The sequence below is a fragment of the Hypomesus nipponensis genome, chromosome 23 (genome assembly GCF_054491055.1).
Source record: "Hypomesus nipponensis isolate SF chromosome 23, ASM5449105v1, whole genome shotgun sequence".
NCBI classification, from domain to species: domain Eukaryota; kingdom Metazoa; phylum Chordata; class Actinopteri; order Osmeriformes; family Osmeridae; genus Hypomesus; species Hypomesus nipponensis.
The window spans coordinates 458586-480963 of NC_140383.1; the positions used below are offsets into that span (position 1 = coordinate 458586).

Below are 22378 nucleotides of genomic sequence, written 5' to 3' on the forward strand. Positions count from 1 at the left end.
ACCGTGGGATTCTTGGATATTACGACAGCATCAAACGCGTGGGATATAAACATTGGTTCAGTTTAGCTTACTTCCCTTCACCCCTTTTCTTTTTCATCTTTCTTTTCTCTCCTCATCGTTGAGCATCCTTACTGCCTGCCCGTCCTTCGCTGATTTACCTGGCTAACTTTCCACCAGACCCGACATCATCCCCCACCCTCCATTGCTCCTCAACCTTCCTCGAACCCCCTTTATATTGCAGCAGCATCTTTCCGTTCGGGCGGAAACCGTTTGATAATCTACGGCACTTCATGGGGCACGTTTTCTTGCTCGGAAAATGTCCCTTTTCTGGTCACTAAGCGCTTCGGTGAAATTGCCAACACAAGGACCGGAGTTGTTGGTGCGTGTGTACGTATTCTGCTCACCTCGTGTGTACTGTCGGGGGTCGCTTCTGAACTGACATGGGTCTCTTGGTGGCGGTGGAGGCACCAACGGAGCCACGACGTCCGTACCAGTGGAGCCGGACAGTGGGAGGTTGGGTCTGGATCGCAGTCGTTGCGTTTCTCGCTACTTTACCTGTGGAGCAACTGCGCGCTTTCCCGTCTTCCCTTAGCGACTGTCAGACGCCCACCGGCTGGAACTGCTCGGGTAAGAGCACCGACGTGTCGGTGTGTAGGATAATGGCCAGGCTAAGGTATTCTCGTGTTTTTACCGTATTGCAAAATAAAGTTTGCAATAGCCAAATGTTTTAGATGCTGGTAATGTATACCTGGCATTCTGGGATCATACAAAGTTTATTCGAAAACATTTGTTATTATTTCGATCATTAGACAAAGGTGTTGCTGTTGATTGAAAATGAGATACGGAAAGAAAATACGTTAAATAGATGTCCAGCATATTAGCCTATTGTTAGATTTGTGCAAAAACAGGCCTATATTCACTCGAAGAATCTAAATTCCTCACGAACCAAAATAGGTACTGCTCACACCCTCGCAGCCAGTCTTTGTTTCATTCTATTGTTTCCATCCGTTCTCTGCCAGTTTCTGCCACATTAATAAGCAGCCATTTGAAGAATATTTGACTATGCAGTCGCATATCGGTGTGCAAGCACCACGTCACAATCATTTGCAATTAAGCTTACATATTGGCTATTTCCCCTAAGCAATTTCACCCCAGTGACCGCCTGAAACCTAATTTCATGTTGTTGTTACATAACCTGGAGTGTTTATGAATGCGCCAACTGAATGTGCAAAGGCAAAGTGCGCAGGCTGTTAACTCAAGTTGCAAGTTGTTTTTCAATTGTAGGTGGAACATATTTCATAATTTTTATTTTCCTGGCGCAATTCCCTCCAACTCTGGAGTTTCATTTAGTGTTGCCCTGTATGGACTTCACCGACGCTTTTATAGTCCGGTACAGTAAACTTGTTTTTCCTTTTCGTTGCCAACCCGATAAAACAAGCGCACCAGGCTGTAAAGCACGTCCGCGCTTTGCCCGCCTTTCTCTAAATCATCGGACTGTGCCGCCGTATATTCAACTGTCGCGTGTTATTAAGTTTGAACCCCTTAAACAGCTACCGTCTGGCCTTCCACACATTGAAGAACTGTAGCCTTTGCATTTTGAGGTGTGGGCACTGTGGCGACAAAAATAATAGCTTAACTTTCATTTTGGCTATTCCCAAAATGTGGCTATTCCCATTCTGTATACAGGCTTTTATTATATAGGCTACGATCATTTTGTATAGGCTACGTAGCCTATACAATAAAAGCCTGTAGGCCTATATAAAATGAAACAAGACAATTAGCTATTTGAGTCAGAAACGATATTCCTCATTTGAGGTCAGTTTACCGTCCTGTAAAAAGTTGATTAGGAAGTGTTAGAAAGAATGCAGTCGTCAACAGAATGTTGATGTTTTAAAAGGGGCTTGCTTCTTCTGCAACTATTATTAGACTATGGGAGTTCTATTTCCTGCGTATCATGTGTGTAATTTAGTGCGCATCGTTCTTTATTTCCATAAAGAATCTAAACCGTACACAAGATAAGTAGGCCCCCTGTTTTTGTTTCAACCCCGCTGTTGCATCCTCGGTTTCTGTCCAATGGGGTACCAGCCGGGGGACGATTAACACGAGTTTTATCGTTGGGCAGATCTAGCCGTTGACATATCGCCATGTCAATTTCGAGGGCTCTGTAGAACGTGTTTCTTGACTGAAGTACATTGGCTGTGGTTTAAGGTGGACGTTTCTCCATCAATAAATAGATTCAGTTTAAACATGGAACATCAAGGATGTTGATTTAATTGTCCAAATCCTCACCGTCTCTGTATCTCCCACACTTAAACACACTATGCTGTATGCACGAATGTCCTCACGTTGCAATCGGTACATTAGAAGGCAGCAAGCAACGCATCCATCACGAGCTTGAACACTAATCCACTCTAACAACACTGAACCCCAAAAGCAGCGAAAGTGAAAGGCCTCGTTTTCAATATCCCGATAACAGGTGAGAACGACTCAAAAGGGTTTGATTACAAAGCATCATATGGTGTGGGAATAATGTACTTTTGGGAAACATTCCCAAAGCCAAATAGTTTTGTATCCAAATATCATATTTCAACAGGCTTCAGATAGAAATACAAAGAGAAACATAATGACTAAACAACTAAAATATATTTTTTCAATTGAATTAGTAGTAAAACAAAAGAGCCATGGGAATAATATATATATATATATATATATATATATATAATATGGAATGTGTGGCCTGAATCAGAATCGGAATCAGAAGGGATTTTATTGAAGAGTTTATGAAGAGTGATTAGATAGCTGATTAGATAGCTGAAGTGAAACATAAGTAGGAACAAAATTGTGCAGTACAGTGTGTGGCATCCTGAATCCTATCAGGCTCTGCTATAATGAATTATCATGGGACACTGAGACATGTCACTGAGCACACAGAGACCAACCTGAAAGCTTCTCTGCACTTCTCAGTCTCTCTCCTCTCATGTCTAAATATCTACAGGCATGAATCTGACAAAGCTGCAGAAACGGATTAAAAGAATACATTGATCAGTGTCTGTCTCCTGAACACTGACAAGCGTTTAGTTGAAAGGTGGTTTTGATGATATCTGGTTGATTGATTTGACTGAAATCTGTGACCTGAGTCACCTGTTCAACTATCTTCATTTAGAGTGAACTATTGAAAATGGCAACTTATTCATTCATAAGAACTTCCTTAAGTATGATTCAGGTCATGAACTAAATAAATATGATGAAACATTATTTAAAGCTTAAGGCTAGACATTCGGGGAACATCAAATACTGTCGTAATATCTACCTTCCAGGCAACTTTAAGCCTTAGTAGCTGGCTTGCAGCTGTAGTTTTGTAGATAAGTGCTTCACTTGCTGTGTCTTATTCATTGGTATAAGCATCACCTTTTAAATATTTGATGTTTGCCAGCTTGTTTTTGTTAATTATTCAGTAGCACTGTAATCTCCTCCCATGACTGTGAGGGAGCGGGCAGTTCAGCAGGCCTGGCCTCTGACAGTGCTCTTCTGGAGCATCGTGAGCAGTCACCCACAGCCACATCTGCTCACCGCTGGGAGGCTGAAGGGTTTTGTGGAGGAGGTGTGTAAACACTGGACACGATTAGAGAACATTTCATTTTAATTAAAGAGCACAGGCTAGCACTAATAGTGCATAACTGGTGTCAGTGTGCCACTAAGCACCATTACAGTCTGATGAAGCTACATGCAGTCAGACAGATGGTCCTAATATCCCAGGGCTTGAAGTGAAGTCGTAAGGACTGGGTCTGGGTAAAGTTGGGAAAACAACATGTTAAACCTAAGATCCACTGGACAACGTTCCTCAAGCTTGTTTGATTTTCTGGGACTGATGCATACAGTAGCCTATTCCAATATTCCATCTTCAACAGACTACAGCACAGTATTGCTTCTTTGCTCAGCCAATATGCCTTGACAGCATGTTGTTTTTTGCCACTTAAATATTACAAGTATAATAAATAAATAAGTAGAAGTTCTTATGATCTATGTCTTTTGAAGGGAAGACCGTTTTAAGCATCTCTCTACTATCTGTTATCTATACTAATAGAACCCATAAAGATGCATTTCAGCCCAGAAATCGATCACACTTTCCAAAGGCCAAAACAGCTAACACAGGATTCTGTAGAAACTCTCAAGCCTCAATTCATTGCTTCTGTTGAATGTTTGTTGTCTGTATGTGATGATGAATGGCTGACTACAGCACTGTGACTGTGATCCTGAAGCACCTGGTCAAACTCTCTTGTGATTGTCTGCATTTAGCAAATCTTGTATTCCCTCTTACAGTTTCTGTATTTCCTGTCAACATTAGTTGAATATTGTAATGTCAATGACGTTTGATGGGTTTTTAACAAGCTGACAAATATACACTTTAGGTGTAATGCCACCTAACCTATGTTGACAAGGCTCTATGAAGCATCAACACTTGTTATGTAATTTATTTGTGCTAAAGTAATGCCATTTGTTCAGGCAGCTCTTTGCATTCCCAAAGCTATTCTGACAAGTTGGAGAAATTACCACTCTAACCTCTCAGGGCACTGCCAATGCTTCACATCTGACACCTACTTAGCAAATCCTTATTCAGGAAAACTTGCACACCATGTGTGAGAACACACTGCCCTTGGAAATGCTTGGAGAATTTAGAGCCATTTGGGTTAATTTAGTTGGCATTGTTAAAGTTACACTCCAATGTCTAACATTTACCTGGTGAGCTAGACTAACATAGGCCTACTGTTTCAAATTAGTAGCCTGTTTTGCTTCGACATTTGCTTGCTGTAGGCAACGTTATAAATACAGGGTATAAAAATGTAGCCAACATTATAAATATGGGGTATAAAACTGAAATGGTTTTCCAGTACGGGTTCAGGGTGGTAAGATGACTACAGCAGGATTTCCAAGGGAAGTAGGATTATGAAAATTATAATGTTGACACTGTTGAATTGATCTTTACATTACTGAAATGTCATAAATGGCATTTGTGCCTCATATTTTTGTGTTTTACTGAACTGATTAATACTAGAAAATTATGTTTGGCTCTGAGTTCTATCTATCCAGTTCGCTGGAAACCTATTGCCCCACCCCTCTAACCTCCTCCCATGAGTGGCATTAATCAGTCTCGACTCCTGGCGTCCCTCTTGACAGTGAGTGTCATCTGCGTGTCCACCCCCCTGGCTACTCTGACGGACTCTCAGACAGCCTCGCAGGGCCTTCGTCCCATAAGTGCCTCAGACCAGCAATATAACTGTCCGCCCCACCCGCTCCTCAGCTGTGTGATTACACAGCCCTGAAGAGCAGCGGCTAGTGTAGCATTCCAGCTCGCTTCCTCCTCAAGCATCTGAGCTTCTAGTACTTCTAACAAACCAACCCTTTGTTTACTATGCAGTATGAAAGTGCCATTGCAATGTGTGATCCTCCACCAATTACCACGTACCATTTGTGGTGACAATGTGCAATGTAGCTGGTTCTGTTAGAGCTAGCTTTTATGACGAAAGCTTACAACTGTCGACTCTAATTGTGTGGTTGGAATCAATATTTCTTATTGGTGTTTTAGACATCAGCAAGGCACTATTGTTACTTGACATATATTATTATTATCACCTTCACCATAACTCGTCCCTCAGCTTTTGCACAACATAGACAAAATGTGGGTCAAAATGTGCATCTGCTTCCCTAAAACGCTGCTGAGAATATTTACGTTTTTGTGGCGAAGAATGCCTGGCCCAGAGCCACAGAGAGAAAGAGTTGCGTCAACTGAGTGTCAGGAAGCTAAGTGGTCAGGTGGTTCATATGTCACGAAACAGTTCCAAACAAAGCCGCCGTATTGGAGAAAAAAAAACTCACAAACTCCCAACCCGGTGCATATTAGCAATAATGTATATTACACTAGCTCTACTAGTCTGCGTCAGTTCAGCATTTTACCCTTTTGATTTAAAAAATATATTAAATTAGCTTGGCTAGCTAAAAAGACTAGCTCCACAACAAATCGCTACAGTCAGTTGTTTTAACTTGTTTCAAATGAAGTCCTGTCTTGTTGGTTGCTTGGTAGAAATACACATGTACAATAATGGTGACTCCATTCAGACCTAAATATAGGACGTCAATTCATTCCGGACATGTTCAAATATGCCTCAAAGGCCAGGGTGGTCTTGCTGTGAGGCCGGGGTGGTCTGTGCTGTGAGGCCGGGGTGGTCTGTGCTGTGAGGCCGGGGTGGTCTTGTTGCGAGGCCGGGGTGGTCTGTGCTGTGAGGCCGGGGTGGTCTTGCTCTGAGGCCGGGGTGGTCTTGCTGTGAGGCCGGGGTGGTCTTGCTCTGAGGCCGGGGTGGTCTGTGCTGTGAGGCCGGGGTGGTCTGTGCTGTGAGGCCGGGGTGGTCTTGTTGCGAGGCCGGGGTGGTCTGTGCTCTGAGGCCGGGGTGGTCTGTGCTGTGAGGCCAGAGTGGTCTGTGCTGTCCGGCGAGGCCAGGTAGAACAGTAGCCTGCAGCTCCTTGGTCTGCTGCAGACCCATGTGACAGCTGCTGCATACCCATGTGACAGCTTGATTCAATTAGCTATGCTTGGTCAGAGTCGTTTGAGATACCTAATTCAGGCTGAATTTGATCAGCCCCCTGTGTCCTTCCTAACAAAGTTCTCTAAGCTCTGTGAGATCACGCCTGGGGCTCAACCTTGTTCCATAAAACCCTAAGACAAGAAGTTATTCAGAAAAACATGCAACTCCATGCATAACGGCTAAATGTGGATCAAGATACATTACATTCTACAGTTGCTATATGAGTGGCTGAGTATTGAACTCACATTTCTTCTTTGTCTTTGATGGTGCAGGTGCCGACGATGGTGAGACAGACCTGTTCTTGTGTGACATCAACACCTGCAAGTACGATGGGGAGTGCATGAGAATTGGAGACTCAATAACATGCATCTGCAACTTCAAGGTAAGACAACAATTGTATTCATTAGTTTTTGTTGCAGCACACCTTCTGGGTTTAACGACCCTAACCCTGTTTACACAAATATGTAAAAATGAATATCTGAGTTACAATGATTGGATTAGATGGAGGCAGACTCAGTTATTGACTATTTATGTTAAATTACTTACAGTGTGTCCCTTAGATTTAGAGTCAGACCGTGAACATGTCTCCTACAGGGGTGTGGTCTTAGGGGCAGGCCTGGTGACTGGACCCCCCAGAGGAGGGGCAGGTCTCAGGCTTGACATTGTCTGTCGCCTGGCTGGTTCAACAGCCCACCTGACTGATGGCATGGCCATGGACAGAGCTTTGATTTAAGAACCCATATTAACACCATAAATCCAGGGTATTATGTTGCTCTTGATAACGACTTATACTTTAAGTTTATGACCGGCCTATTAAGAAACATCTGCAAACCAGTCAGTCGCGTATTGATTTTGAATGTAGAGCTCAATCACATGAATAGCCTATCTACTGCCTCGGTGAATGAAGCCAGCATGTCTACATAGTCCGACAGCATAAACCTGCACTGGGGCTGGCCACTTTATCAGCTCATCCACAACAGCAGCAGACAAGCGGACACACAATCAGTGATTTGCTTTTATCTCAATTTCCTTCTTCCCTGGAAGTGAACATTAGCAGAGGCCTGCAGAAAAATGATATTAGCTGTCAGTCTGTCATCCACAGATCTCACCCCGGGACAGCTGACAATCTGAGGGGTTCTCTTGTGTCCAGTCTGCTGTGCATGGAGCAAACAGGCCTCACCGCTTTCATTTCAGATCTAATGCTGCCTTCCCAGGATCACTGCATGTTAGGGACATCTTGTGTGTGTGTTTGTGTGTGTACATGACGTCAATGCGCTTAATTCCAATAGCTACCATGTCTTTATTTGTATTGTAAAAGTGTTGTAATTCACCAAATATGATCCTGTTAGGGAGACTTGTCTGAGTGGGCCCCTCGTCTAGAGCTTCACAAACATACTTACTGGTGTGTACACACACACACAGACATACACACACACAGACATACACACACACACACACACACACACACACACACACACACTTTTTCTCTGTCTGAATCTGTCAGAATCTGGACTCAGATTCTGTCCCTTGATGAACAGTATTTGAACATGTTTTTGTTTGATTGTTTTGGTTGTGGAGTTCTGTGAGCAGAACACCATCTCTGTCATTACATCACATTATGCTGCAGTTTTTAGCAGTAGACTGGACCTGCTCTGTAATAATGTGTGTTATTACAGTGTGTTTGTCGTGTGTTTGTCTTGTCCTTCAGCCGGTACTGCAAGAGGGATGTCAATCTTTTGTTCGCTGTAATATATAGATCCTCCTCCTCAATACCTCCTGTTAATACTAATCCCTTGTGTCGGATTGCAGCAGGATACAGGCTGACAAAGCGCTCATATACACACACACACACACACACACACACACACACACATACACACACACACACACACCCTCCACTGAGACTCCCACCCACCCACACACATAATCATTTGCAACAACACACCTATGTCTAAATATCTATGCAGAATCTTTGACTGGACAACCTTAAATCCGAGGAACAGACACCAGATGTGAAGTGTACCAGAAGACTGCCTGGACCAAGCCCTGCCTGGACACCAGAAGACTGCCTGGACCAAGCCCTGCCTGGACACCAGAAGACTGCCTGGACCAAGCCCTGCCTGGACACCAGAAGACTGGTCCATGCCTGGACACATTTGCATTTACATTTATGCATTTAGCAGTCGCTTTTATCCAAAGCGACTTCCAAGAGAGAGCTTTACAAAAGTGCATAGGTCAATGATCATAAACAACGAGATAGCCCCAAACATTGTGGGTAGCCAAAACATGAAGCATACATTGTGAAAACCAAATAAGTCCCAAAGGGAAGAACCATAAGAACATGTAGTTAAGCAAGTTACAACTAAAAAACATGAACCTCAAAAGTGCAAGGGTGTACCTGTGGAAAAAGCAAGCAACAATAATAAACACCAGAAGGACACTGGAAGACTAGTCCATGCCTGGACACCAGAAGACTGCAGGTAGCTTCCAGGAGAGTCTCTTCAGAGAGCACCAGACCCCATTCCATATATTTGCATTCATTTATGATCCTTTTATCTGAGACCATGAAAGCTGCCAGGGAAGCAATACAGCAGGATTAGAGTCCCTGGTGTCAGCCTGTATGTAGAGGACTAAAGACAGGACAGCACAGACCCAAGAAAAACCATGATCGCTGCTCAGTTCATCACTCTTTTGACAGTCACTGAAAATGCTCATATCAAGCTACTTTACAGTTTTTATTTCATCTTTCACTGGTAGTTGGTAGAACAGCACCCTCTGAGAGTGCTGCAGGTATCAGTATGACAGGATGACATGGCTTACTCAAGACATGGCATAATATATTATAGTCTCTTTATTGTTCATGGCCGAGTGCCCTTCCCTCTTCACACCCTCTAACACTAGTTTGTGCTTCTGTCCCCCATCTCTCTCTCCTCTGTAGCTACTTCCACCCTTTCATCCTCTCTCTCTCTCTCTGTCTCTCTCTCTGTCTCTCTCTCTGTCTCTGTCTCTCTCTCTCTCTCTCTCTCTCACTCTCTCTCCTTTCCTCTCCCTCTCTCTTTCCAACCTCCATAGCCACCTCATCTCTATCCCTCCTCCCTTCCCTATCTCACTCCTCTCTCTGCCTCCCTTCTCCCCTTCCTCCCTCTCTCCTCCCTCCTCTCTTCTCTCCTGCAGTAGGATAGCTGCAGATTCCTGAGCCCTCTCTCAGCCCCAGGGGCTCTCCTGTCATACCAAGCTGAAAAGCTGATTTCCACCTTTGCATGACAAATGTGCCAATTAAAATCAGTGTGAAGAGTCAGGCCTTACAGCAGCTCCCCTCGCTGAACACACCAGGCCTGCAGGCTGAGGAGAGCTGAACTCACCAGGCCTGAGAGCTGCCAGTCTGGGTGTGGTGGTGGCGGTGATTCTCAGTGGGCTGCTGATGAACATGCTCATTATTTCATATAGTATAAGTTGTAGATTCATGATATTAGCAACATCATCAAATATATTATTAGAAATGCCTTGTTGGTGAGGTGACATAGCTACACAGTGCTGGGAACTGCTGCTGTAGCGTGTGGTTCTGTGGACATCCCAGGACAGGACCGTCCCATCTGAACGTGACTCCCGGGTGTTTGCACCCTCGTCTAGAGACAGTGTGATCCATAGGGCGTCTGGCCTGCGAGTGTGTGCCTCGGTTGGGGAGAGCAGCAGGTGTCAGCTGGGCTGGCTGACCTGTCCAACAGCAGATGTCAGCTGGTCTGGCTGACCTGTCCAACAGCATTAAAGCCCAGCTCTTCTCCCGCCAGCACTGGGGACTGTCATAGGGGTCCGGCACACTAGGACACCAGCACACTAGGGCCTAATCAGGAGAAGACTGCCACCCGGTGACAGAGCAGACCATTTTTATTTTTTTTTAATATTCACACAAGTTTTACAAGGTTTTAAAATTGTGTTCAACTTTTTTCCAAAAATATTTTCTGAAAAATATTTTCGAAAATGTATTTAGGCTTCTTTGTTCTCCTCTCCTCTTTTCACATGCGTGCAAAAATAGTATTTTAAGTTTTTAAGGTGGAAATCTTTTTTTACAAAAAAAGTTGAAACAACTTTTTCAAAAGATTGAAAACAAAAATTCTAAAAATTTCAGACAAATATTTTCTACAAAACGTACACTTATTGTTTGTGATTTGGATTTTTCTGGCTTTGAGGGAGACATTTTAGCTCCAACTCTGACTTTATTGTAACTTAAGAAGTTGGTGCCTACTTTTGGATTGACAGCAGCACAGAAAAAGTCCATGAAAGAGGAGAGGAGACATGAAGTTTAAACTCCCTCTCGCTCCTGAGTTTGGGTCAATACCATTTTTTACTTCAGTCAAAGCAGGATACAAACTTAAATTCGATTGGAAGTGAAGGGACATTGACCTTAACTTTATTATCATCTTAACAACACTGGTGTGGAGAGCGACCCAGCCTGCTCCCGTTCTGAGGGTCGTCCTCATGAACCCCCAGCTCGTCTCCAGCTCCCTGGTTGGAGGTCAGACCTAACCCTGGTGTGGAGCTAATCATCTGACTAAAGTCCAAGATTTTCTGCTTGCCGTCCGTCGAGCTGGGTGCCATGTCAGCTGGGCAGCTGACAGGAGGGAGGCTCTGTCACATGAAGGACCCGAAGACCAGAGCTTCATCTCTAGTCAAGAGCCACAGGTGCTAACCTCCAGCAGAAGCAGTCATCTCAGACAGAGCTTAGATATTTAACATGAAGCTTGCAGTCTTCTGAGGAGAAGTAAGTCATCATTACGTTTCCAGAGGCCAAAACAAGGTTTGCGTGGAGATGATGCTATGTTCTATAGACCGAACTGCTGTGATTCCTGAGAAGTGGAACGTGCCGTGCTGAGCTGTTTTCCTCTGAGACTAGCCCCAGTTCAGAAGATGTTTATTATTGATAGGGATGGATGATAGCCGTGGGATGGATTGCATAATCTAGAGCAGACTTTAATGGAGACAGGAAACGGATGAGGCTGGTAGATATTGGTGTGTGTGCGTTTGAGGAGACGGCTGGGCATGTGTGCCCGATACAGTATCTGTGTGCGTGTGTGTTACGAACTGTCACACAACAATTTGTCCTCACAGAACAGAGTTAACGACAGGCTGAACCTTCAACCAACACAGAGGCAGTAGAGGTAGAGCATGCTTTATCCTTCATTAGGAAGAGTACATGGAGAGGGCAGATTCTTCAGGGCTTCAGTCCGACGCCTGGTAACCCAGGCAAGACCTTCAAAGCTTCCTTAGCTGTTAGTCGCTCGGCTCGTTGTTAATTGGCCGGTGATGTGGCTGCAAAGGTTCTAGCAGCGGCTGATTGGAATGTAAACGTTGATTGCTGGCGGTGTTGGGGAGGTCTGTTGACATGGCCCTTCACAGGGTCAAACTGAGATGAACATAGAGGATAACTCCTGCTGTGAGACAACAGTGTTTGTTTGAAGATAGTTTATTTATTTTTGAATTCAGAAGAGAACAACACATTTTAATCTATAAAATGCCAATAAATTCAGACAACAACACACTAAAACTGGAGAGGTACCGCGGGGAAACTGAGGTGTGATTGTGTCCTTTGCAGCATGGTTAGTTCTTAAAAAAAAAAAGGGGTGGTAGACTACATTGAAAGGAACTTGTTGCAACCAAATCCATTGATCCACAAAGCCAAAGGCAAGCACACCCAATCATTGTACACATTATTTTTTAATTTTTTTATTTAATGTTAGCGTGTGTTAATTACTAGTTATTACAAGAGACTTCTGTTTGCTATGGATGAACCTTTTTAATATTCTGACACATGTTCCAAGTTCCAGTGTCCTTCAACTCCCTGCTTGGTTTTAGTTGTGTTGTTCAGACTCCTTTGTAACAGAGGAATGAGTCTGCCAGATCCTGATGATGATCTCATTTTATTCTGCTTGTCTGTCTCTAATGGCTTTTCTCTTCAAACCTCTGTGCCAGTTGTTCATTCTGGCAAACTTGTACGGACTGGCTTGAGCTTGCTGTTGTTGGTAGGTAAAAGAACAGGTAGATGGATATCAGAAGATGGATAAATGGGTTCATGAATCATTAGTTTTTTCTCTTCTCTGTTTTACACACACAGTATGCAGACCACAGAGGAGCTGCACTCTCTTTCTGGCTCTTCATCCCTCTTTACTTTTACCCTCCCTCCCTCCCCTCGCTTTTTAATCATGCATGCACTCTTCCCATCCCTCCACCCCTCTCTTCCTCACTCCCTCTGTGTAGTTTGAAGCGTGTCAGACACCAGGTGTGTGTGGGGGCTGTGAGGGCAGCAGGAGAGGGCGTGAGGCTGGCTGTGAGGCTGCTCGCGAGGCTACTCTCCTGTGATGAGGTCTGATGGGGCTGTATACCAGGCCAGCTCACGCAGGTAGACTCCAGGTCCTGTCTGGTGGCCCGCTCTCTCCTAGAGAGGAGGGTGTGAGGAGGAGGGGGGTGATGCACCAGGCAGAACCACAGCAGCCCCTACAGGTTTATTTAGGTAGTGAATGTGGTGAAATGGAAACGGCATGAACAGGAAAATTATCTCTATGCTTCATGCATTCTCTTTCTTTCTCACACACGCACACACACATTCTCTCTCTCTCACACACGCACACATACACAAACACACACCTCCCCCAAGAGGCTATCTACAGCCTTTCCATGGAAGATGTCACTTGTTTGGTTGACACTGCTGTGTGGACCAGACTTGGTCTCAGTGGAAGTCTGGGTTTGCTTCAGAGCTGTTTTGTCAAGCCCAGCGCGAGCGCAAGAGGCCACGCCATCTGGCCCCGGAACACGGCTTCTGCTCCGTCTGCAGAGGCGGCCGAGTGATCAGATCCTCCCACTCCTGTTCACCTCCTGTCCCACAGTCCCAGTCCTGTTCACCTCCTGTCCCACAGTCCCAGTCCTGTTCACCTCCTGTCCCACAGTCCCAGTCCTGTTCACCTCCTGTCCCACAGTCCCAGTCCTGTTCACCTCCTGTCCCACAGTCCCAGTCCTGTTCACCTCCTGTCCCACAGTCCCACTCATTCTCAACTCTCCTCCCCCAATCTCTTTCTCTCTCCATCCCCCTGCTCAGTGTCTCTCTCCCTCACTCCTGTTCTCTCTCTCTCTCTCTCTCCCACACCGCGTCTCTTATCCCTCACACTTTCTCCTTCCCCCCAATCTGTCCATCCCTCCCCCAGTCTTATGGAGGGGTAGAACCGGAAGATAGGGAGGATCAAGCCTCTTCTTTAAGCCTGGTGTCTGTGCCCCCCCTCCCCCCTGAGATACGGAGGTTTTAAATCCTGCCTTCTCCTGGGAGAAGAGGGAAACACACCAAGCCAGCCAGACTGCAGCTGTGTGGGAGGAGGGTTTCACGGAGGACCAGGCACTCGCTGGTCCTGTTGGCCTGCTTTCCCTGGGTTGCATCACCCCTGGCATAAAAGCAGCCTCCCTCATTCCCTGGCTGTCAGAAGTCTGAGCCCTGCAGAGAGACGGTAGAGACACTAACACCCTACAGTAAGCCACCCAGCAGCCTTCTCTGTCAGGAGTGGCTATCCCTCCCTCCCTTTCTGACTACACAACTCACCCTCCTTTTGTGGTCCTCCCTCTTCCCTGGGAGAGGGGATTTCTTTGTCTGTGTGTTCATCTTCTCTTATCTTCCTTTTCTCCTCAGTCTCCCACCTCTCCTTTCTTTTACTTGCCGTGACATCAGCTCTGCTTCTCTTTCACTAACCCTCCTCCTCTCCTCTGTGCTGTCCCTCTCCTCCCTCAGACAACCAGTTCTTCGTCTTCTAGCTCCCCTCCCTTGCCCCCCTTTCTCTCCTACCTCTCTCCCTCTCTGTTCTGGAGCCAAAATGGTGGCCGCTCTGCGACGCTCCGGAATCGATGGCATGGTTATTTTTGTGCTGCTTCTGGCAGTAGGCGTGTGTGTGTGTGTGTGGATTTGTAGATGTGTGTTGAGGGGGTGTGTAGGAGAGAGTGGGTATTGTACGCATGCACGTTTGTCTGTGTGCATGTCTGTGTGTGTGTGTGTGTGTGTGTATATGCATGTTTTTGTGAGTGTGCATGCATGCGTGTGTGTAAGCAAAGACATTGTTCCTCCTGGAGTGTGAATAGATATATTTCTGCTACCAGTCCAGATTCTAGATCCTTCAGGTGTGTTTCTAATGTAGAACCCATGTCCCCAATCAGGACCACTGACTCAATGATCCAGTATCAAAACATAGGAAATACCAATGACAGGCGGTGTTTAGTTTCCTGTGGACCCTGATCTCACATTGTTCCATCTTAATCTGCATCAGTCAGGGCCGTGCTGCAGTTACACACACAGGCCAGCGGGGGCAAACACACGGCTACTGAACATCCTGTTTTGCTCATGTTCAGTCAGTGCATTTGTGGAGACTTGCACTCAACACCCACGTGAAAGAATATAAACCTCTCTAGAACCTTCTGTTCTCTGTTGAGGATTATATTAAGTCATTAGGAGACAGAGTGGATAACCACTGAAATGTTTCAACCTCTTAACATTATAGCTGGATGGGCAGTAATCATGGAATGCATGTGAACAAATTCAGAAAATGTAAAATAAATGTGCTTTCCTATAATTGGAAATTTAATTTCATATTTTTAATTCAATATTTATTTCATGAATTAACTGAAATTTACCAAGACAGACCTAAACATTGGCTTCTACCCTTGAAATAAAAATGTTTACACAATTCTTAGATGTAAATTCTTATGAATCCTACGATGTGAGACTCTTATGTCAAGGCTGCGTTGAAGGCAGTAGATGGGTGTGGATATTCTAACTGGTGCTCCTCTTCTCTCCTCCACAGTGCAACAATGAGTATGTCCCTGTGTGCGGCTCCAACAACCAGAACTACCAGAACGAGTGCTTCCTCCGCAGGGACGCCTGCAAGCAGCAGGCGGAAGTCCTGCTGCAGTCTGAGGGCAGCTGTCCTGTCGGTGCGTACGCTACATGCTAATATGCCACATGCTAATAACAGACATCATGCTAATATGCTACAGGCAAATACGCTACATGCTGATACTCTAAATGCTCAGTCACTCAGTCGTCTACACCAAAAATGTAAAGGTATCTTTTGTGCTTTTGTAAAATATTTTTTACTACTGCAGTAGTCACAAATGTGCTTCAGTTCTGCTCACTACGGCTTTGACCCTTAAAAAAGACTAACAGAATAACCATCCAAGGTGAAGGAAGGGAAGAGGAAATGAGGAGACAAAATGGAAACAGGGTATTCCAGGGGGGCTGTTGTTTTGTAAGGAAAGCCATCATCTTCTAGTCTGTCACAGGGAACCTTTTCCTCAAACTGCTGGTGTTTTATATGTGTGTGTGAGAGGGGGGGTTAGTTATGTGTGTGTGTGTGTGTGTGTGTGTGTGTGTGTGTGTGTGTGTGTGTGTGTGTGTGCGTGCGTGTGTGAGAGAGAGAGAGAGAGAGAGAGAGAGAGAGAGAGAGAGAGAGAGAGAGAGAGCAGGAATAAGGAGGTGTGTGTGTGTGAGAGAGAGAGAGAGAAAGATTGTTAATGATTGTATATTAGGAGGTATACTATATTTTAGCTTATCATAGATGTAATCTATGTTCTGTGTACTTATATGTTATGTTGTGCAGGTTGCTTTGCGTTGTCTTGTCCTAATAATTTCAGTGCTCGGTCTGACCCTGTGTTGTTCTGTGCATCTGACAATAAAACTTGAACGTAAACCTGATGTAGAGTCCGCTGAGGGAGCAGGTGGGTTGAAAGCTTGTGGACGTTAACCAATCTCAAGTTTTTGAAGACCCCAGTTCCTCTTTTACTGTGTCACTCAAACTTTTTGAAAGAAATGGACAATTATTTATAATGAAGTAAAATGTCTGGATACTAGGCACCTACGTGGCTCACTGTGGTATATTTATTTGGATTAAGGTGTGGTCCTCCTCAGCGTCTATTGGTTGACGCTTGTTAACCAGGTGTTCCTGTCTGTCGCTGGGTTCTGCTCCAGTCAACTGTTTGGTTCTCTGGCACGCCTCTCCTCATTCTGTTTCCTGTCCATGTTGACCAGATAGAGGCAGTGTTGGTGTTTACCTCAGTAACTTGTCTGACAGCAGGTTTCCACCCCAACGTGGGGTGGGCCAGCCAGGACAGACGGCCTGCTCTGTCTCTCTCCAGCCAGGCCGCGGGGGACTGGACGCACAGCCCCTCCACTCTCAGACACAACATGTTCCTGGGGTGTAACGGCTTGTTTTTTTCTGAATCTCTAATGAGTTTAGTGTGTCTGCTGTCTCATCTGTGTCCACATGGAGGTCAGGGTCCAGGTTTTGAAAGGCTTGGCTTTAGCAGCTTGTTGGGTTGTTGATGTTTTTAATAGTGCTAGTAGAATGGATGATGGGCCCTTCAACGCAATGTACTGGTAGCATTTCTGTTTCCTGGAATACACCTGCCTACAACACCCTACAACAGGAGGGTGAGGGGAGAGGAGGGTGATCGGAGAGGAGGACGAGGGGAGATGTTCAGCTCAGGTTACTCTCAGTCTGGCTCCTATAATTGCTCCATCAGTATGTCTTTCACAGTCGTATGGTTAAACAGTGCTATGAGCTTGATGTCTGAGGGAAGCTTGACCAGGATCAATTGGTGCTGGCTGTACAGATGGAATTATGGAGCAAACATATTGAACAGTTGGAGACAAAAGACACATGTCCTCACACTGGAGAGGTCTGGGTGAGAGGAGGTCTGGGTGAGGGAGGTCTGGGTGAGGGAGGTCTGGGTGAGAGGAGGTCTGGGTGAGGTCTGGGTGAGAGGTGGTCTGGGTGAGGAGGTCTGGGTCAGGGGAGGTCTGGGTGAGGGAGGTCTGGGTGAGGGAGGTCTGGGTGAGAGGAGGTCTGGGTGAGGGAGGTCTGGGTGAGGGAGGTCTGGGTGAGAGGAGGTCTGGGTGAGGGAGGTCTGGGTGAGGGAGGTCTGGGTGAGGGAGGTCTGGGTGAGGGGAGGTCTGGGTGAGTGGACAGGCTTATGTATTCAAGCACTAACGTTTCCACACACGCTTAATACTAGTTAGATTAGTTTACTGTTGTTCGTCAACCCACAGACACACACACACAACCATTGTGATACATACACACACACAGACACACACTTGAATGCACACAAGAGGGTTAACGTGTGTGTTCTCTACCCCACAGATGCTGGCTCTGGATCAGGAGATGACGGTAAGAAAGTTTGGTCTCTCCTCTCTGCTCTCTCTCTCCTCTCTCTCCTTCTCTCTGCTCTCTCTCTCTCCTTCTCTCTGCTCTCTCTCTCTCCTTCTCTCTCCTCTCTCTCTCTCCTTCTCTCTCCTCTCTCTCTCTCCTTCTCTCTGCTCTCTCTCCTCTCTCTCCTTCTCTCTGCTCTCTCTCTCCTCTCTCTCCTTCTCTCTGCTCTCTCTCTCCTCTCTCTCCTTCTCTCTGCTCTCTCTCTCTCCTTCTCTCTGCTTGCTTCTTTTCCGTCTGTCTCCTGTCTGTTCCTGTACAGCCTGTTACACTTCTGGCTTCTTGAGGAGACGGTACCAGCAGGGGGCTGTGTGTTTCGCGTCACACACCTGTTCCCCGTGCACACGCCATCCTACACACGTTTGACGCAGTGAGACTGTGAATGTGTGTTTGCTGGTAGCTCATACACGCCCAGTCTGCTGCCAAACTCAGTTTTCTGTCACATCCTGACATTCTCTTCATACACACACACACGTCTTTCCCTCCTGCGATTACTCATTTGCAAAAACACCATCCTGACCATGCTGCTGTGCTAGGGGTGGGCCTGTGCTGCTAGAGGGTGACATGAGAGAGAAGGAGTGTGACCACACACTCTGGGATGGAAGGAACCCTACTGAACTTCCTCATGGCATGTGAGTGGTGTGTGTGTGTGTGTGGTGTACAGGGTGCGTGTGTGTGTGGTGTGTGTGTTGTGGACAGGGTGTGGGAGTAACTTTCCTCCTACATTTTGTTCCCTTTTATCCTTTGGAATGCGCCTAGGTCGACGCGCTTTAACAAGACTCAGACTCACTCCACAGTTTTCCTTTTCCTTCTTGCATTTATTTTCCTTCAGTCTTCACAATTTTACATGATTCACGACAGCAGACCAAAATAAAGACATAACAAAAAACAACTTCAACTCACGTAATTGTTCTGAACGGTAGTGTCTAGAAACAGCGGTCAAAAACCGTATGACTACCAAACCAAAGGCCACTAACTGAATGACAGCCAGCTGTTTATACCCCAGCTGATGTAATTACCGCCTTGCTCAGCTGATTGACAAAACGCTGTGACAACATGCCACACCTAAAGACCGACTAACATGCACAATTCATAACAATTTCATAAAGGCAAAATGTTAACATTGAAATCATAATAATCATGGCTCCAACACAGGGTGTGGTGTGTGTGGTACAGGGTGTGGTGTGTGTGGTACAGGGTGTGGTGTGTTGTGTACAGGGTGTGGTGTGTGTGGTACAGGGTGTGGTGTGTGTGGTACAGGGTGTGGTGTGTGTGTACAGGGTGTGGTGTGTGTGGTACAGGGTGTGGTGTTTGTGGTACAGGGTGTGGTGTGTGTGTACAGGGTGTGGTGTGTGTGGTACAGGGTGTGGTGTGTGTGTACAGGGTGTGGTGTGTGTGGTACAGGGTGTGGTGTGTGTTGTACAGGGTGTGGTGTGTTGTGTACAGGGTGTGGTGTGTGTGGTACAGGGTGTGGTGTGTGTGTACAGGGTGTGGTGTGTGTGGTACAGGGTGTGGTGTGTGTGGTACAGGGTGTGGTGTGTGTTGTGTACAGGGTGTGGTGTGTGTGGTACAGGGTGTGGTGTGTGTGGTACAGGGTGTGGTGTGTGTGGTACAGGGTGTGGTGTGTGTTGTGTACAGGGTGTGGTGTGTGTGGTACAGGGTGTGGTGTGTGTTGTGTACAGGGTGTGGTGTGTGTTGTGTACAGGGTGTGGTGTGTGTTGTGTACAGGGTGTGGTGTGTGTGGTACAGGGTGTGGTGTGTGTGGTACAGGGTGTGGTGTGTGTGGTACAGGGTGTGGTGTGTTGTGTACAGGGTGTGGTGTGTGTGGTACAGGGTGTGGTGTGTGTGGTACAGGGTGTGGTGTGTGTTGTGTACAGGGTGTGGTGTGTGTGGTACAGGGTGTGGTGTGTGTGGTACAGGGTGTGGTGTGTGTTGTGTACAGGGTGTGGTGTGTGTGGTACAGGGTGTGGTGTGTGTGGTACAGGGTGTGGTGTGTGTTGTGTACAGGGTGTGGTGTGTGTGGTACAGGGTGTGGTGTGTGTGGTACAGGGTGTGGTGTGTGTTGTGTACAGGGTGTGGTGTGTGTGGTACAGGGTGTGGTGTGTGTGGTACAGGGTGTGGTGTGTGTGGTACAGGGTGTGGTGTGTGTTGTGTACAGGGTGTGGTGTGTGTGGTACAGGGTGTGGTGTGTGTGGTACAGGGTGTGGTGTGTGTTGTGTACAGGGTGTGGTGTGTGTGGTACAGGGTGTGGTGTGTGTGGTACAGGGTGTGGTGTGTGTTGTGTACAGGGTGTGGTGTGTGTGGTACAGGGTGTGGTGTGTGTGGTACAGGGTGTGGTGTGTGTTGTGTACAGGGTGTGGTGTGTGTGGTACAGGGTGTGGTGTGTGTGGTACAGGGTGTGGTGTGTGTGGTACAGGGTGTCGTGTGTGTTGTGTACAGGGTGTGGTGTGTGTGGTACAGGGTGTGGTGTGTGTGGTACAGGGTGTGGTGTGTTGTGTACAGGGTGTGGTGTGTGTGGTACAGGGTGTGGTGTGTTGTGTACAGGGTGTGGTGTGTGTGGTACAGGGTGTGGTGTGTGTTGTGTACAGGGTGTGGTGTGTGTGGTACAGGGTGTGGTGTGTGTGGTACAGGGTGTGGTGTGTTGTGTACAGGGTGTGGTGTGTGTGGTACAGGGTGTGGTGTGTGTGGTACAGGGTGTGGTGTGTTGTGTACAGGGTGTGGTGTGTGTGGTACAGGGTGTGGTGTGTGTTGTGTACAGGGTGTGGTGTGTGTGGTACAGGGTGTGGTGTGTGTGGTACAGGGTGTGGTGTGTGTGGTACAGGGTGTGGTGTGTGTTGTGTACAGGGTGTGGTGTGTGTGGTACAGGGTGTGGTGTGTGTTGTGTACAGGGTGTGGTGTGTGTGGTACAGGGTGTGGTGTGTGTGGTACAGGGTGTGGTGTGTGTGGTACAGGGTGTGGTGTGTTGTGTACAGGGTGTGGTGTGTGTGGTACAGGGTGTGGTGTGTTGTGTACAGGGTGTGGTGTGTGTGGTACAGGGTGTGGTGTGTGTTGTGTACAGGGTGTGGTGTGTGTGGTACAGGGTGTGGTGTGTGTGGTACAGGGTGTGGTGTGTTGTGTACAGGGTGTGGTGTGTGTGGTACAGGGTGTGGTGTGTGTGGTACAGGGTGTGGTGTGTTGTGTACAGGGTGTGGTGTGTGTGGTACAGGGTGTGGTGTGTGTTGTGTACAGGGTGTGGTGTGTGTGGTACAGGGTGTGGTGTGTGTGGTACAGGGTGTGGTGTGTGTGGTGTACAGGGTGTGGTGTGTGTGGTACAGGGTGTGGTGTGTGTGGTACAGGGTGTGGTGTGTGTTGTGTACAGGGTGTGGTGTGTGTTGTGTACAGGGTGTGGTGTGTGTGGTACAGGGTGTGGTGTGTGTGGTACAGGGTGTGGTGTGTGTTGTGTACAGGGTGTGGTGTGTGTGTGTTGTGTAGGAAGGTGTGTGTGTGTGGTGTACAGGGTGTGTGTGGTGTGGGTGAAGTGACACGGTCTGGGTCACTCACTCTTCCTGTCTTGAATGCGTGTTCCCCATGCAGTTTCTTCATTAACTCATGTGAAGAATATGTAGCGTCCCCTAGACAGAGAGTAAACAGATCCACCAGGCCTGAAGAGGCCTCGAGGTCAGTCGGGGACCCAGAGGAGATGAGGGAGACAGATTAGGGGACGAGGGGAAGCAGGAGGCACAGAACGATCACGGAGGCTGGGGACATAGAGAAGGATGGGTGGGGGGTACAGGGAGAAGGAGGAGGGATCGCAGTGGAGAGATGGATGGATAGCAGGAATGAAGGGGAGAGCACAGGGAGGGGGGAGATTGAGTTTTATGAGTGTCAGAGAAGGTTAAAGATGAGAAGTATAAAGGGCTGGGTTAGGGTAGCATAGAGCCACTTGCAGAGGAACAGTCCTCAATAAAAATCAAATGTCTTTTAATGGCTGACGATAAATCCAGCAGAGCCTGTTTATTGAGGTCTGGTCGGTTCAGATGCACAGAGATAAGATTTGGTGATGTGTGGTGTGTCTGTCTGTGCGGATGGAAGAGAGTGTGTGTGTGTGTGTGTGTGTTATCTGATTTTGCTCAAGCCAGCTGTGGATAGAGATGCCTTGTGGCCATGTTGTTTCCATGGATTCAGGTCCAGCCACAGGTCCAGCCACAGACAGATGGGGTCATTTGGTCACTTGGTCTCAGCGTTCCATGAAGTCTCCCAGTAGAGACCTTCAGGCTGTCCCAAGACAGACACAGTTTAACATCCTGAACAACACCAGTCTACATCTGAGAGGCTGTATGGGCGTGTGTGTGTGTTTGTATGCGTGTGTGTGTGTTTGTATGCGTGTGTGCTAATTAAGGGATCAACACACTATACTTCAGTTAATTAAAATACCATAGCTCAAGTGAGGTAATTAATCAAATAATCATTGTGAAGCTATGTCGATATGGATTTTTGCTTTCAGTTCATTAATTTAAATTAGGTGTAAGACTCCAGAGCCAGCAAATTATGAATCAAGTTCAAACGATCCGTAGAAACATGCCACAGGAA

At 46.7% G+C, this 22378-nt stretch overlaps 1 protein-coding gene across 1 annotated transcript in view; it reads left to right on the plus strand.

Annotated features, from left to right (window-relative positions):
• The first annotated feature begins 440 nt into the window (after positions 1–440).
• Positions 441–22378, plus strand: part of tmeff2a (transmembrane protein with EGF-like and two follistatin-like domains 2a) — a 44358-nt gene continuing 22420 nt past the window's right edge. Inside the window, exons 1-4 of the mRNA XM_084689411.1 lie at positions 441–627; positions 6851–6960; positions 15407–15536; positions 17744–17770. Of these exons, the coding sequence (XP_084545537.1) occupies positions 441–627; positions 6851–6960; positions 15407–15536; positions 17744–17770 (454 nt within the window). The remainder of the gene's footprint in view (positions 628–6850; positions 6961–15406; positions 15537–17743; positions 17771–22378) is intronic.